This window comes from Phocoena sinus, chromosome 4 (genome assembly GCF_008692025.1).
Source record: "Phocoena sinus isolate mPhoSin1 chromosome 4, mPhoSin1.pri, whole genome shotgun sequence".
Classification (NCBI taxonomy): Eukaryota; Metazoa; Chordata; class Mammalia; order Artiodactyla; family Phocoenidae; genus Phocoena; species Phocoena sinus.
The window spans coordinates 96,476,072-96,493,388 of NC_045766.1; the positions used below are offsets into that span (position 1 = coordinate 96,476,072).

The window sequence follows — 17,317 nt, forward strand, 5'->3', positions numbered from 1 at the left end:
ATTACAAGAAAGGAAACCCAAGCTTAGGGAACTTGAATCTTTGATAATAGACAATGAGCATGTGTTCCCTTTGCCCCAGAGGGAGACTTTATCTTTATTACATGAATCAGTAAACAAACTTCTCTCTTCCAAGGCTGTTTGCTGTAGGAACATCATTGAAAAGGTAGTCTGGAGCACAGGGAATCAGTGCCTCTTCTCATAGGACATCCAGAAATGTGAGAGACTCTTGGAGAATTATCTCCCTTCCCCAACAATCGTACATTCCAAGTCATAGTCTAGCTTTCTCTGGCTTGATACCTTTAGACAATATGGAGGAATTGAGGGATTCTGCTTCATTTGACCCTTATTCGTCTTAACATATAGCATTCTTATCAGATTCTAGTCACTGGGTACAGTGATAGACAAAAATAGGCATGGTCCCCTGCCTTCACAGAACAGAGGGAAAATACAAGTATAGTTTATGGGATTTTCCAGAAGTTCTTCCTAAATGTTCTTTCAACAAAAGTTTTTCGTAATAAACTTTATTTTTTTAGAGCATTTTTAGGTTCACAGCAAAATTGAGCAGAAGGTACTTAGATTTCCCAAATACCTACCCCTGGCTCCCACACATGGAGAGATATACTACATACCCCTGGCCCTCCCATTACCAGCATCCCCCCACCAGAGGTTTTACCATGTGTTATAAGTGATGAACCTCCAATGACACACTGTCCTCATCCAGAGTTCATATCTTACATTAGGGTTCATTCTTGGTGTTATACACTCTTATGGGCTTTGAATAAATGTGTAAAACAACTTTTTTCAATCTGAGATTCTACATCTCACAGAGCTTCACATTTCTGTATTTCCAGGTAAATACAGACACAGGTGCCTGCAGAGGCATTTGAACCAGGACTTAGGTTTAGCACTCTCTTGTGACACCTGGGAGACGTACGGTGTGTGTGTGTGTGTGTGTGTGTGTGTGTGTGTGTGTGCAAATTCTTCGACAATCATCATCTCCAATCTACCCACAGGCAAAGGTAATTCTTCCTTAAAAAATGGCCTTAAATCCTCCAGGGGTTACATGACCACAGCCCTGATGTTTTCCTCTGTGAGCAAGGCCCTTAACAGTTCTTCTGCACTATTTGTCTACCTCCTGTTGGGGCTGAGACTCTGACATGATAGAAAACTTTTTGTTTGTTGAGAAGGTAAAATGCCTTCTCTGACGTGGTCCGTTTCTTTAGGACGTGCCTCCTTCAGGATCTCAGGAGACCTCTATACTTTGAGGGTCTTCCATGAATGTTCATTGTCCCACTAGCTATAGTAATGCAACCAACTTTTTCTGACAAAATACTAATCAGAGACTGACCTTTGTTTAATTAGCCCCCAGTCAGTTCCAATCTGCAAATAACAATTGCTAATGTAGACCTGATTTAGCCCACAGGCCAAGCAGACACTGATTCCTGAATTCCATTACCTAACCTTCCGGCCGGCTTCTCACACTGTTTTAAAGAACCAGCCTTTCTTTCCCCCCCACCCCAATATTTCTGCTCTTTTTTACCCCCCTCAAAAAAAAAAAAAAACAAAACCCTGTCATTTCCTGCTAGCATAGTGGCCTCACTGGCTTAACTTGATGGCAATGGATATAGAAGTAGAATCAGCAGTGCCAGCTGGATGAATGTCTAAACTGGGGGTTTGAGAGAGCTGCCTATTCGAGTAAAAAATTAGAGACGAAAAAGACCTGTTAAATAACCCAATCCCCTCGTAGCCAGTGCCAGAGCATTCCTGTGCTGGAAGCTTAGCCGGGGCCAGCTCTAAATGACTTTAACAATGTGCCTTCTCACGCTTTATTTGGAAGACGGGGCCATCTCTTCAGTGTGTCTTTTTTCTTTTAGTAAGTTTTTTGACTAGAATTTCATTGGACCACCATTATTCCATTTCCCTTTTACTGTTTTGGTTCAGCTACAGCAACCGCATGAAATAAGCTATTTTCAAAGAGTTGATTTAAATGACAACATTTAAAGTGCTTTATTAACCCAGTCATTCCAGCAATGCCTGTATTTGGGGTCATGTGATGTAGAGAGAGAGAGGATACACATGGGCTTTGGAGGTGGATGTACCTGTGTTAGAAGCATAGTTCTGCTTAATTGGGGGATTTATTATTGTCATTATTTTTGTTGTTTTCATTGACTATCATTTATGATATGCTTCCTGTGTACCAGGCATTATGGTAAGTACTGTCCAAAAGTCCTGCTAGCAAATTTGTGAAATTGGTACTGTCATCTCTATTTTTGAATTTGAAGTGTAGTAATGAAGAGTGGAAGCTCTGGGCTTAAATTGTCTGATTAAAGTGCCAGGTCTGTTACTAGCACCGTGACCTTGGGCTTTTCATTTAACCTCCCTATGGCCAGTTTCTGTGTAAAATGGGGGTGATGGCAATGCCTGTCTCCTAGGTTATTGTAAGGAATACATATGAATAGATGTGAATTGATCAGATCAGTGCCTGGCATGGAGCAAGCCCTTAAATGTAACCAGTTTTGATGAGATATAGATGGAGAAATTTGTCAAAGGCACATAGCATCCAAGTTTATACCCAGCCAGTTCTACTCCAAAGCCCATCCAAATTATTAACCATTAGAATACACTGGCTTGGTCAGGACTCTTAACCTCTCTGAGGCTCAGTTTTTTCTCACTGGTGAAACAGAGATAACACAAGATCTCCTGTGTAGTCACTGTGAGGATTAAAATGCAATAATGTAGGTAAAGACACTATTACAGAGCCTGTCCCAGAGTTGGGGATCAATTAGTGATAGTGATTTCTCTATATCTCCACATCTATAGAATATCCATAGGTATTGGGTTGACCAAAAAGTTTGTTCGGGTTTTCCTGTAACATCAGTCAGGAAAAACCCAAACGAACATTTTGGCCAACCCAATATATATCTGTGTGTATATCTATGTATGCATCCATGTGTATTATATATAATGAATAGCTGTGTAGCCAATGACTTACTCTTAAAAGTTTCTCATGATATTGGAACTTCCAAATGGTTCAAAGTGAATTTTTATGAGCTTATTCCCCTTTGAAAGAAGAATTGGATTGGTTTACCAGATAATTAAAAACAGTTTCCTTCCGAATAAGGTTTCATTTTATATTTTTAATGTTCCAATGGTTTTAAAGATGTCTTTTCTGGATTTTTAAAAAGAGTTCATCACATGTTTCAAAATTGCCCAACTACTTTCTCTTTCATAAATATAGTTTGACCATAATTTCAAGTTTTATATCATAGAGGGAAGAGAAGAGACAGACAGTTACAACCTAGCAGGAAATGTGATGATATGTTTTTGCTGCTGTGCGTTTTTTTTTTTTTTTTTGATGTGTGTGTGGGAAAGGGTGTGATGTCATTTTGTCTCCACCCCCTGTGAGTAAGCCCACAGCATAGCTAAGTGCAGCCGCCCTCCTCTGTCACCGAGAGACAGTCCACTTAAATGCAGCTCCAGGGTTGCGGGACTCCCACCAGCATCACTCCCCGTGTGAGGTGGCAAATGCAACATGCTCTCCAGCTTGGGGTGTCTACTTCTCTGTGGAAGTATTGCACTAGCCCTGGGAAATGCACAGAAATTGCCAAAAGGCAAGTAGCTCTGATGTTTTGTGTTTTCAAAATAATGTTTAAAAGATACTAGGTTTTAAATGTTGGTATTAAATATGATCTGCTTTGCCAGATGGGGGGAATAGAGTTCGTCTCGGAGAGTCAGAATTCAAATGTGTGGAGAAGTAGCTTAAACTTTTGCTTCCCCACACCCCCCTCTATTTAATTTTCAGTTGGATCTCTTTACTGCAAAAGATGAAAACCAACTTCTTATTAGATTTAGCAGATGTTCACAGTAGCTTGAATGGTATAGCTTCAACTACAGTATTTGTATAATGAATTGTATGGTATAGATGGGTATTATATAGTCTGCTGAAAAGACTTGTTTGGTGTTTTTATCCCCCTCCTCAGAGACTAAATCAGTGCTAGCTGAAGGTTTAAAAGAAGCTAATTTGAAACCTAGAATCTTTTGTGTAAACCTCACACATACCTGTTAGCTTGGAGGCTGAAGGATTCTAGGCAGGGCACACCGACAAAGAACGGTCATGTGCTGATATATAGACACTTCTCTCTGGTGGAATTTGGAAGAGGGTTTGATCTGCTGGACATGACACTCCTTTTCCTGGCTAAATTGCTCTCATTTTAGTGTTGGTGTTTTGTTTACAAATGTCATCAGAAGAAAATGAAAATGTCTTAATTTAGACGCTAAAAACAATCTCTTGAGCCCATCAGCACCAAAACAAGAGCTTACCTCTCTCCTATCTTTGAACATAAATGTTGCAGGTATTTTTTTGCTCCTTTGCAGAGGCATTTTCCAAGCCAACTTCAGGTCTGTGAAGGCTTTTTATGGTTGCAGACTGCTGTAGTCAGCAGGATTAGGAAAAAACAGGCTGGAATTTTCATACAGTTATGATGGAAAATATCAGAGGCAATGCAGAGCCATGAGCTTGTCAAAACCCTGCTGTGCATAGAGTCGGAAAGAAAGATTGTTCTAGTCAGAATATCCAAAGATCCTGCTAGGTCCTCCCTCTCGGTAGTTTGCTCCAAGATCATCTTGTCCCAAGTGAAAACCATTCTCTCTTCCGTGTATTAAGTGAAACTTGAATCCAGAGCGTGAAAGCTGAAGGGTTTGGCTAGTTGATATTTCACATGATGATATAAAAAGCAATAAAAAAGGCTGAGTAAACCTTTTCAACTCTACGATAACTCTGCAAAATAAAATAAAATAAAAATATACACTACTAGATCTTTCTTTTCTATCAAGTATTCTGTTTCTTGATCGTAGTAAAAGTGTTTAAATAAATCAGTCATGAGCCACAAGCATTCAGAATTAACTGTTCCTACTGCTAAAATATTTAACAAGGACCCACCATCTGAGAAAAGTCTGGAGTTTTTCTCAGGCTTAATACCTCCAAATGTTTTTATTTTACCTTGTATTTACTGTGTAGAGATGAGAGCCATAATTTTGTGACTGCAGACTTCTGCAAATTCCAAATGCTTTAATTATCATGTTGCAATCGCTAGATGCAAATCTCTTGACACAATTTTCCTTTATTTGTTATGTTAAAAAAAAATTGTCAAAAACAGCCACAGAACTTTTGTCTTGTTCATTGCACTTTAATCTGAAGTATTTTCATCCAGGGTTCTTTTGTAATTTTAAAAAATATCCATAGGTTCAGTAATTTGAAAAAAAACTATGAAATTAATATAATTATAAAATAAATGGCAAGTCTCCTTGTCTCTAATGCTAAGTTTTTTCTTTATCATTGAAGCTACCAAGGGACTTTCTTTTAGCTGAAGTTGCCTTTTTTCAAACTGCATTCCAGGAATAGGTATACTGTCCTCAAAAGGGGTTTGGGGCAGGCATCTTCTCCCCATCAATTACTTGGGGAGCATTCATGCTTTTTTCTTTTCTGGGGTGGGGTCACAACAGACTTCAGAACTTGACAGGTTCTGAAAATTTCTCGGTAAAGAAAACTGTCCCACCTATTTAACCCACTGTTTCCCAAACTCGTTTGACTGAGTCCTTTTTCTAGTGGAATAGCTATTATATCTTGCCAGGGGCTTATTTTTCACATTTGGGGAAATACTGAGATAAATAAGAAAAAAAAAGAGATAAAAGGTTTTTTCTTTTCTTTTTCCTTTCTACTTTAGGTTAGTTAAATATCATTTGTCATTTAAGAAGAGTATAGAATTTTGGAGCTAGGAAGGATGTTAGTGATCACCTAGGCTAGGGTTTCCCAGATCTTTGGATTTATGGACCCATAAAAATACCTATTTTTTTTTAATATCAGGGTCCCATTATAGAGAACATATTTGAATTATGCCATGTGAGAATGTTGAAAGGAGGGAAACCCCCATTACTCATAAAAGCTAACCATTTTAACAGATTTATAAAACAAATGAATTGATACAAATAAGTCCATTGTTTTATTTTTCTCATTTTACCACAGACTGATGAAAACTTCATCACAGGTCAATATTTGGGAACCATTGACCAGTATAACCATTTATTTTACAAATGGAGGCACCCAAATGCAGGGATATTTAGTAACTTTCCCACATTGATGACAGAACCAGGACTGGATCCCAGGTTCCTGACTGGATATCTGTGTTCTGCTCTGTTCCGACCCAAATCTTAGGAGTTAAGTTCTGTAGTGTACATGTGAATGCTATCCTTCCCTTGAATAAAAGGTTTCTTGTAAAGATTTTAAACATTATCCTAATCTTCACATTTTCCCTAGAACCTGTCTGCTGCATGTGTGTGGGGGGGGGGGGGGAGGTGGCGTATAGTTGATAAATATAAATACAGCTGACATTTATAGGGAAAAGAAATTACTTTTTAAATAAGAAATCACTTCTTACGTGTCTTATGCATCCTTGCATACATAGCCACATACTTTGTTATAGAAAATAAGATACTGCAAGAGTCTTTGTTACTTTTTAAAAGCTTAAAGTCTGAGAGTATTATTAATGGACCTCTTCTCCTCCCTACCCCTTGATGATTATGTTCTTTGGCAAATCATTTACCTTTGCTAAGCCTCAGTTTTCTTATGTGTAAAATGGGAATAATGATAACCGTCTTACAGTATTTTAGGAGTAAATGAGGTAAGAGTTGCAAAACTTTTAGTAAAGGGTCTGACATATAACAGGTATTCAAAAAAATGTTTATTGGGTTGCAGAAAAGTATATCAATACCAAAAAAAATATGCACACCAAATAATATGTGATCTTGTGTCCGGACTATCTGACAAACCTCTGGGAGGGTAGCAAGTGAGGTGGCATGTTCTTGGTGAAAGGTGGGGCAAGGGAGCTGTGTTGCTCTGCAGGACAGTGAGAGAAGGACTCTACTGTTTTCCAGCCCGACCTTCCTCAACCGAATGTTTGACTGTCAAGTTTAAACACTGCTTTTCTCTATGGAAAGCTGCACCTTTGCCCTAGGATCAGCTTTCCTGTGGGGACTGATAAAGCCTCACAGATCCTCCAGGAGAGATCCTCTTGAACTTGTTTTTCAGGAGGAGAATTAGACCATAATACAGGCTCTGAAGAATTCTCACATTGTTTTATATCCTTGAAAGCCCCTATGCTCCAGATACCCCTAGGATTCTTTATTCTTGGAACCATAGAACTTTTCTTCCCTGGCATACAGGCAGAAATAAAAACCACAGAGAGTAATATGTATGTAGTATGGGACATGAGAGGCTTGACACACCTCTGCAGAAACTCCTGTGTTTGGAAAATTGCAGTCAGCTAGCAGGCAAAGGCTACTATTTCTAGGCAGCTCTATCAGTCCTCCTGATGTAGGTGTGAGGAAAACCAGAGAGGAGCATCTCCAATACAAGTGTGATCAGATGGCCCGAGGGAATGAGGCTCTTGGCCGTGACTCTTGGCTAGTGCAGAGGGAAGAAGTAGCTGGCTTTTGGCCTCAGGTTCTTACCTGACAGGGTAGAAATCTCTGACTCCAAGGAGAAAAAAAATCGCAGGGCAGATGATGTTAATAACAGTAACTCCCATAGCTATCAATAACTCATCACTATTATTATAGATAACATTATTTGAGCTCATATTGTTTGTGGTAATTTAGGGCTAAATATTTTTAATGTGGAAAACTAACTAAATGCTCGAAGTTCCCCTATAAAGCAGGTATTTTGTTTTTTACAACTTTATTAGAGTATAATTGTTTTACAATGGTGTGTTAGTTTCTGCTTTACAACAAAATGAATCAGTTATATATATATACATATGTTCCCATATCTCTTCCCTCTTGTGTCTCCCTCCCTCCCACCTCCCTATCCCACCCCTCCAGGCGGTCACAAAGCACCGAGCTGATCTCCCTGTGCTATGCGGCTGCTTCCCACTAGCTTTCATTTGGTAGTGTGTATATGTCCGTGCCTCTCTCTCGTAAAGCAGGTATTTTATTACTCTCCATTTACAGAGGATAAAATTGTACCTCAGAGTGTTTGCCCAAAGTCATCCAGCCAGCAAGTGGCAAAAGACCATACCTTTAATTTCTATGTAATATCAGTTCCTTGCTCTACATAAAGATATGTTAATTTGTTCAAGTAACAAACTGTATTCCATGTATATGCAGAGCACTGAGGCTGGGAAGACAAGATTTTGTCTTCCTGACCAGTTGACGGAGAAGACAGGGTTGTAAAGGAATAATTACATTAGAGTGAGAACATCCTCTGATTTGGCTGAAGCACAAAGAACTTTGAGAACAATCAGAAAGGGCCCAATCCAGACTAGAGGGGTCAAAAATTATGAGGGGATAAGGCACCCAAGTAGGAGCCTGGAAGACAAACATACATTGGGGCAAGGAGGAGAGTAGTGGAAGGGCCTTCCCGACAGGGGTAGCTGCATGGCCAGAGCCCAGGCCACTTCCAGGGGCCAGAGCTCAGCAGGTGTTAAAGTACCCAGAGGGAAAGCCAAGACTGAGTCCACACTGGATGTGACTGTGTCTTCCTTTTCTCTATCTGTCTTGACTCCCCAAGATTGATTACAAAGCAGAATTAGCAGATTGTCTTTGGAGAAGAGGGCTCATGTCTTACTCTAAACTTTTCTAGCCACTCACCTGGAGTCTAGCTCTCACTCTCCTCGGAGCACTCCCAACCTCACTTTGACAAAACAAGAATGTGTCACTCCAGTGACCCAGTCCCTTTCTCCAGAGGGTAGTTAATACCTGTAAGGAGCCAGGGAGGGTCTTTTCCATCTTAGAACAAGGAATTTGGGGGAAGAATAGTGGGGAGGGCAAAGAACCCTGATGGGTGGATTTCTGCTTTTATTTGAGTAGTATACATTTATATATTGGTGGGACTGTATTAAAAAGTACATTAGGAAAAAATGGTTCCACTGCTAAAAGAAAACAAACAAGTCTGAAAACCACAGGGGAATTATTTTAGCATTTTCTACAGCTCTAGTTTCTTGGCAGTTGTATAGATTTATTTGTCTATTCAAGCACTGTCTACTAGGTAAAACTGAATGAGATCCAGCTCCTGTGATAAAAGAAACTTGTATTAGGAATGTAAAACTTGATCAAATATAGTTTTTTGATGCTAAGACTATCATGTTTAGAGCCCAGTGCTTAAAAATAAGGCGTCTCTGTGCTAATTACACGTTCACTAGTTTAGTTTACTCTTATAGACTGCTTTATCAGGCTGAGATACTAAATATTAAGGAATTTTAGTCTCTATCTCTCACTTTCAAAAGTTAATGAGGCAGGGGCTTCCCTGGTGGTGCAGTGGTTAAGAATCTGCCTGCCAGTGCAGGGGACATGGGTTCGAGTCCTGGTCCGGGAAGATCCCACATGCTGCAGGGCAACTAAGCCTGTGCGCCACAACTACAGAGCCCACGTGCCACAACTACTGAAGCCCATGCGCCTACAGCCCATGCTCCGCAACAAAAGAAGCCACCTCAATGAGAAGCCTGTGCACCTCAACAGAGAGTAGCTCCCACTCACTGCAACTAGAGAAAGCCCGCGTGCAGCAACAAAGACCCAACACAGCCAAAAATAAATAAATAAATTTATTTTTAAAAAAAGTAATGAGGCACAGGGTAGCACTTGAGGATCGACAAATTCATTGGTACTGTATTATAGAAAAGACAGTTAAAATATTTTTATAGGTTAATGTGTGTTGACAGAATATTTGTCTAAGATGAAAGTGAGGTGTCTAATGAAGGGAGGGGCATTAAGCAAATGTGACCAACTATTCTATCTGGGTCACCATCCTCAGAATGATTTCCCTTTTGCCTGATTCCTGATCGCCATTTATAAAAGCAGGTATAAAAGCAAGGGAGAATATGGAAAGTAAATAGATGAACTTAATGAAAGTGATCTAAGAATAAATGTAAAATTAAAAAATTAATAGGATAATCTAATGTGAGACATTACGAGAGTAGTAAAATAAAAATATAAAAATAAATAGTATCAGCCAAAGAATGAACACGCTAAAAAAAGAAAAACAATGGTTTAAATACGTACATTCTGTTAAAATAACATTTAAAGACTATTACAACAACCATATTACTAAGTATCAGGCATGCTGTTTAATGCTAAGTGTTTATATACATTGTCTCATTTTATCCTTACACCTATGGAATATATATTATTATCCCCATTTCACAGATGAGGAACTAAGCGTAAAGAGTATGTTATCGACTACTGCATGATAAATTACTACAAAATTAGCAGCTTAAAGCATCACAGACTTTTTGTTTCACTGTTTCTGTGGGTTAGGAGTCTGAGTTTGGCTTAGTTGGGTCGTCCCCTTCATGGTCTTTCACAAGGCTGCAGCAAAGGTGTTGGCCAGGTTCAGGTCTCATCTGAAGTCTCAACTGGGAAAGGATCACCTTTCAAGTTCTTGTGGCTATTGGTAGAGTTCAGTTCCCTGAGGATCATTGGTTTAAGGGCCTCATTTCCATACTGGCTGTTGCCCAGAGGTCACCTCTTTTCTTTGCCACATGGGCTTCTCTATTATGGCCTCTTGCTTCATCAAGGTGTACAAGCCCAGATGCGTCTGCAGGCAAGACGGAAATTACAATACAGCCTAATCATGGAAGTGGCAACCCATCACCTTTGCCATATTCTACTGGATAGAAGCAACTTCCAGGTCCTGTCACACAAGAGGACTACCCAATAACAGGAGATGAGGATTACCGGGGGTTATCTTAGAGTCTACCCACCACAAAATGGCCAATGGCAGCTTGAAGTCACACAGCTAGCAAATGATATAGTGGAACTAATACAGGAAATCTAACTCCAGAAAAATATACTGGTTTGGGCATTAACACCCCATCTACTTCTCACAGAGTTCAGCCTTTAGTGGCAGATGCCCAGCAGGCAAACTAACCAATTTGTCTGCCTCCATGGTTGGAGTTGTTGTAGGAAATCCCTGAGAATTGAGGTAAATATCTTACTACTACAACATCTCAGGGTATATATTCAGCACTCAGTGTGGACCCTATTTTCTGTATATAAAAGGCCAGTCAATGCCTAGATTCCTCAAGTGTGGTCAATCCCATGTAGAGAAGTATGCAAAGTAAATGCCCCCAAAATACAAGCTTTTCTTTCCTTGTAAGACTCAGCTGCCATCATCTCCTAAAAAGAGAAAACGTAAGACAAAATGCAAGTTCTCTTTGACAAAATGTACAAATATTAAGCAATTAACACCTATGAAGTTGATGATACAGTCTCCATAAAATGTGTTTCTGAAACATCACTGAGTGGCTCTTCCAGTATATGGAGGAGTTGCTATAGGTCGAATTAAAATTTTGTTTGGAGGATGAAAGTATACTTCTAGCAGTGGATGTGATGGAGACAACTTGTTAAACTAAAGGAGCTTCTTTCAGCTTCTTTTTGGTATGAATACAACAACAATTCTTCCATATGCCCTAGGAATCAAAACGCAAAATTTAGGTTGTACACAAAATATATCCTTAATATGACACCCAGAACCTTGTAGAATGTTAATAATAGAATACCCTATCGAGTATTTTCTATAGAGAATAGCCCACAGTCTCTTCTTGTGTTGGGGTGTCCCAAAGGCCTGGGAGGTATATGGTGAGAAGGGTAAACTTCAAGGCCTCAGGCTACTTTGTAAAAGTTCTGTGGACAGCAAGACTGAATCAGGACTTACCCACCCCACTGCTCATAATTTTCGCTTGGGTTCCCCACCAAGAACTTTCCACAGTGAGATTTTTATAGTGTGTTGTAGGTTTCCCTGATCTAACAAAACCCTGACTTATATTCCCAGTGATTTTGGTAGAAATGTGGGAGCCTTAAAGCTAGTCTGAGGTTTTTAGGCCTTCTCAGGGTAGCAGGCTGTGAAGTCAGCTAACATCCCTCCCTGTGGAATTCTGGAAAGGAGATAGGAGATGTGATGCCTTCACAGAAGTTTCATTATTGTTCTCCAATCAAGGACTATACGTCTAAAGCCATACACTAGAAAATCAGACCAAATCCACCCAGTCCAAGCACCTTCTGGTCAGATTAGAAATTAATTTTAGAGAAAATTGAGGTCTAATTTAAGTTTCACCTATGATATAGCAACTCAGTGTTTACTTTTAAAATAAGTTTAGCTATGAGTATAAATACTATAATATCTATCCTCAGCAGTTGTAGCCCGTGCATTAGAATAACAAAGTTTTCAAAAATATCAGTACTGTTCTGCTCCTCTACTCAGTTATGATTTAATTGGTCTGGGGTGGGAGAGTTTAAAAATTCCTGAGGTGATTTTAATGTGGCCAGAGTTGAGGACTACTGATCTACAGGTTTTGAAAATTTGCATGTGTAAGTGCTTCATAAATCTTTCTGGATGAGTGCAGGGTAAAATTTAAAAGTTGCAGTGAATCATTTTATTATTTAAGTTTTAAAACAAACTTAAAGGTGATTTTTCTTTTGTTCTACTTTGTTCCTGGATTTTGAAGCATTATTTGGAAAACTTTTAAACTTCCTTCTCAGGCCAAATAAAATAAGAAAATGTTTAAAATTCAGCTTAACATTTGCTTTTGGTGTTAGAACATAAGTTCAAATGTCTACTTTTACAAAATCTCAGAGGTTAGATCTGAGAAGCTATGGCTGATTGTTTTCAGAACTGGACTTACATTTGCTTATTCTGTCATTCAATTAACTTTAAAAAAAACATCACACACACACACCTACACACAGTAGAATACTACTCAGCCATAAAAAAAGAATGGCATTTACCATTTGTAGCAACATGGATGGACCTGGAGGACATTATGCTAAGTGAAATAAGTCATACAGAGAAAAGCAAATACTATATGATATCACTTATATGTGGAATCTGAAAAATACAACAAACTAGTGGATATAACAAGAAAGAAGCAGACTCACAGATATGGAGAACAAACTGGTGGTTACCGGTGGGGGGGGAGTGACATACTTAAATATTTTAATTTAAAAAATAAAATTAACTTTAAAAAGAAATACAATTTTAAAAGAAAATAATTTTAAAAATCATCATATTAGGAGTATAAGGATGATTTAGACATTTCATGCTTTCAGGAGTTTGAAATTAGTTCTATTTAAAACTAATATACGTTGGCCACACAAAGGTCATTTTCTTAAAATCTGCAGGAGTTAAGCTATTCCATTGTGTTGTCATGCACTAGCTTTAAGTGATACCTATGTACATAAAGAAGAAAAAATGAATTTATGTAATATGTTAAGAAAAAGCACCCTATGATCCCAGTCAATGCAAAATACGAGTTGAGAAAACCTTGAATAAATGTCCCCCATTCCAAAGGTCCGGGTTATGTGAATTGCCTTTGGAAATTTTTCCTTTAATTGTGCATGTTACCATATACATTCCAGCCCATCTTCTTTCTGCTTTACGTTAAGGGTAATTTATGAGCGTGTAGGATGACTTATAATCTGAAACATCTTTGAAGTGTATTCTGCTGTGTCTCCAATAAAATGAAAAATCTCTCTGAGTGGAGAATGAACCCCTGATGGGATGAAGCTGGGGGTACATTGCTTCCAAGATGCCAAAGTGGAGTTTCAGATTTCCTTCCTCCTTTAATGCCATCCTTTGATTTTTCCAATCTGTTAGCTGATAAGAAAACATTCTGGTTTTCCAAGGACCCTGCTGAGAGTCCGCTGTGCACACGTGTGTGGGCATGCGAGTCTTAACAGGCCTTCCTTCTCTGAGAGCAACAGATTCTGTCATTGAAGGAGGGGATTGGGGTGACTGCCAAAGTCAGGCTGGCAGAGAACTCTGGAATTCAGTGCTGTTACAGATATGCCAGTGAGGAATTCAGGACAGAGTTTCCTTCTCCTTTCACGTTCCCAGATGGAGTTAAAGCATCTCTATCCAGTAAGTTTGGGATCAGGTATCAGATGATCTGAAGAAGGGCTCCCTTTTTTTTTTTTGCGGTACGCTGGCCTCTCACTATTGTGGCCTCTCTAGTTGCGGAGCACAGGCTCCAGACGCGCAGGCTCAGCGGCCATGGCTCACGGGCCCAACAGCTCCGTGGCATGTGGGATCTTCCTGGACCGGGGCACGAACCCGTGTCCCCTGCATCGGCAGGCGGACTCTCAACCACTGCGCCACCAGGGAAGCCCCCACGCTCTGGGTTTTTAAACATAATTCTTGCCACCAGCAGCTCCTGTTCCCCCAGCCAACTCTCCCGCAGGGGTTTGGAAGCTTTGGCTCAGAGAAGATTTACCTTTTATTGTGGAAGAACTGGGAGCACAAATCATGGTCCTTGGTCATTTTTTCCTCCACATACGCTTGGGATGTGGTTCTGTGTGATTTGATTTTCTCCTGGATGCCTGGTCTGTTGGTCAACTCTCAGGTACTGGGTTGGTCTGATCAGATGACTGATCAGTCCCCTAATGAGACTCTGTTTTTTTTCTGTCTTCCCTCGTTTTGTTTGTAATCCTTCTTTCCCTTCTGTCTCCTTCTCTCTCTCTTTCCTTTTGAATTCTCTCCTTTCCTCTTTCCCTCTTCTCTCAACACCATGAGTCCTCAGAACATTCTCCTGGCTTCCACCCCCAACCTCTGCCACTGGCCACTTTGGCCCTAGGCCTCACCTCACAGTTGACTCTTCATCCGTTTGGATTCAGCAGGAATCAGCCCTTCGGAAGACAATGCACACTTTGTATTTTTTTTCAAGGCAGGAATGGGTGTTTCTCTGTCATGCTAGACATTCCACTTGATTGAAGATATCATGGTTTCCTGATCGTTTATCTTGGCATCGGCAAGCCTACAAAAAGCACAGATTTACATTAATTTGATAAGCTCTGTGCATACCAGATGAGACAAACCATACCGTATATTAACAACAGAGTTCATTCTTAAATGGTTTTGAATATGGCAGAAGTTAGCATGTCCCGTGAATTATGGCAATAACATATGCATGATAAACGCCAGATATCATAGTGTTATTTTGTAAGGTCATTTTTTTATTTGTTCCTGGATTTTTGTTCCAGGGTAGCTGTCGGTGTTTGATATTTTCAAGAACTTGCAGAGAACTTTGCCTTTTCCAGTGGCTCGAGTTGGCTCTTAAGTGTGAATGCCATGTTTCTCTTCATTTGATTTGTAGCCAACATTTCCATGAAACTGAGTTTCTGTGTCAACTGTCCCCATGAAATGTGATCCTCTAATTTGCAACTGGATCACAGTGTGGTGTTTCATATACATATACATATACATATATATATACATACAGATATATAAAATTACATTTCCAGATCCAGGCTTATGTGCTTACACATGTATGTGCCATGCTGCATTGTTGTATTTGTTCTCCTTGTAATACAAATCAAAAACATAAATATGAAATAGATGAAAGTCCTAGAATGGATTAAATGTGGTGTGACTCACCATTCATTTTTGATTGATTAACATACTGGTGTTAGTGTGATTTAGAGTTTTGTTCTTAATGCAGAACAACCTAGTTGTAAAACTCTTTATAAACAGCCTTTCACTAGAGCAAGTGATTGTTTTTACTGTCCTATTTGGGGAACAGTAACTCAAACTTAAAATACTGATATTACAACTGAATCACCAGAATAACTAATAAAAAATATCCTTGAATCACTTAAAGAAGCAACAATACTTCATATCTAGGTTAGTCAAAATTCTTTCTCCACATACTCTTGGCAAGAAGTCCCACTTTCACAATTTTTCACCAATGTGTCAGTGCTTTCTCAAATGCTTTCAGGTGCCTTTCTCAGCTGTGTACAAAGAACACCATTCAGTTTTAGGAGACCCTAGATTTGTTAGCGGAATTGCATTATATAACACTTGTTCTTCACCAGCCATTCAATCCAAGCATCTGTTTTCACTTATGTCAGAAAATTAAGACAACAAGTATTTACTGTAGTATTTTCCAAAGTCATCATAACCCATGGCTCACATGTCATCTGTAAGGTTTTTCTGGTGTCCCAGAAACATCCATTTCAAACATCCCTTTTCATGGCCAGAGGTTCATAGACCACAAAGGAACCACAGATGTTAACACTAAGTAAGCTTCCTATAAGTTATGTTATCAAATAATTTAAATGGCATTAAAAGATAAGCATTAGCCGAGTCAAGACCCTTTTAGGGATGTCTCTTTCTTATTTTGTGAGACCGTTTGTTTTGTTTCTTTAAACAAACAACATGGAGAAACACGTACCTCCATTTATCTGCTTTTTTCTAAGGTCTCTCTCCCATCTACCCTTCTTCCTTTATGGTACTTGCAGCCTACATCCATCCACAAGGCCTGGTTGTAGAAGATATTTAGATGGGAATAGGAAAAGAAACCCATGAGTTTTGTTTTATTGAGATACATGTGTTTAACAACCCTGGAGATGATCATTCTTAAACTATACTGAGGAGCAAGGAATCACTGAGTGCAGTGGTCCTTAAGCTTGAGCAAGCATCAGAACCATCTTGTTAGCATTCGGCGTGCTGGGCCCCATCCCTAGAGTTTCTGATTCAAGACCTGAGGTGGGGTGGTCCAGAGAATTTACATTTCTCATCATTGTTGATCCTGGGGCCATGTTTTGCAAACCACTGACTTAGTGAATCTGTTAAGTATGCAGAGCTCTACCTCCGCCAACCCCGCCCTTCACTCCCTCTAGCCTTACTATAGTCACACCAGATTCCAATTTAGTAGGTCTGATCATCTGAATGTTAAACACTGTCACTGATGATTCTGATGAGATTAACTGTGTATGGAGACATACACAGTTACAGAAACTGATCTGTTTATATAACCAGTACCAAGCATTAGGGCACTAATTCAAAGGAAGTGGCTGAGAGGAAATGAGCTAACTTACTATAATTCTATAAATTTGGAGAACCTGTGCTTTTCATTTGTTCAGCATATGACACATGACTGTAGAAAATGTTTAGCTTCAGACAGTGAGAGCTCTAGTTCTTGTGATGAACTTCTGTCTGGCTTTATACTTAGAACCCATTTTTTTTTTTTTTTTTCCCCTTGTGGCACTTGGGCCTCTCACTGTTGTGGCCTCTCCCGTTGCGGAGCACAGGCTCCGGACGCACACGCTCAGCGGCCATGGCTCACGGGCCCAGCCGCTCGGCGGCATGTGGGATCCTCCCGGACCCGGGCACGAACCTGTGTGCCCTGCATCGGCAGGCGGACTCTCAACCACTGCACCACCAGGGAAACCCTAGAAACCATTTTTTTGCATTGCTAGCTGAAGCATGAACAGCATTCACCGTTAACTAACCTTGTTTGGTGGTGAGTAATGTTTAACTCTGGAAGGTTTGGGT

The 17,317-nt window shown here is 39.7% G+C and overlaps 1 protein-coding gene across 4 annotated transcripts in view; it reads left to right on the forward strand.

Moving 5' to 3' along the window:
* Window positions 1-3,475: 3,475 nt before the first annotated feature.
* ABI3BP (ABI family member 3 binding protein) overlaps window positions 3,476-17,317 on the forward strand; it is a 276,389-nt gene continuing 262,547 nt past the window's right edge. For 3 of the 4 annotated variants that reach the window (XM_032631466.1, XM_032631463.1, XM_032631465.1), the window contains exon 1: window positions 3,476-3,611. In XM_032631466.1, coding sequence (XP_032487357.1) covers window positions 3,533-3,611 — 79 coding nt within the window. In that variant the 5' untranslated portion in view covers window positions 3,476-3,532. The remainder of the gene's footprint in view (window positions 3,612-17,317) is intronic. The other variant, XM_032631467.1, reaches the window with a different exon arrangement.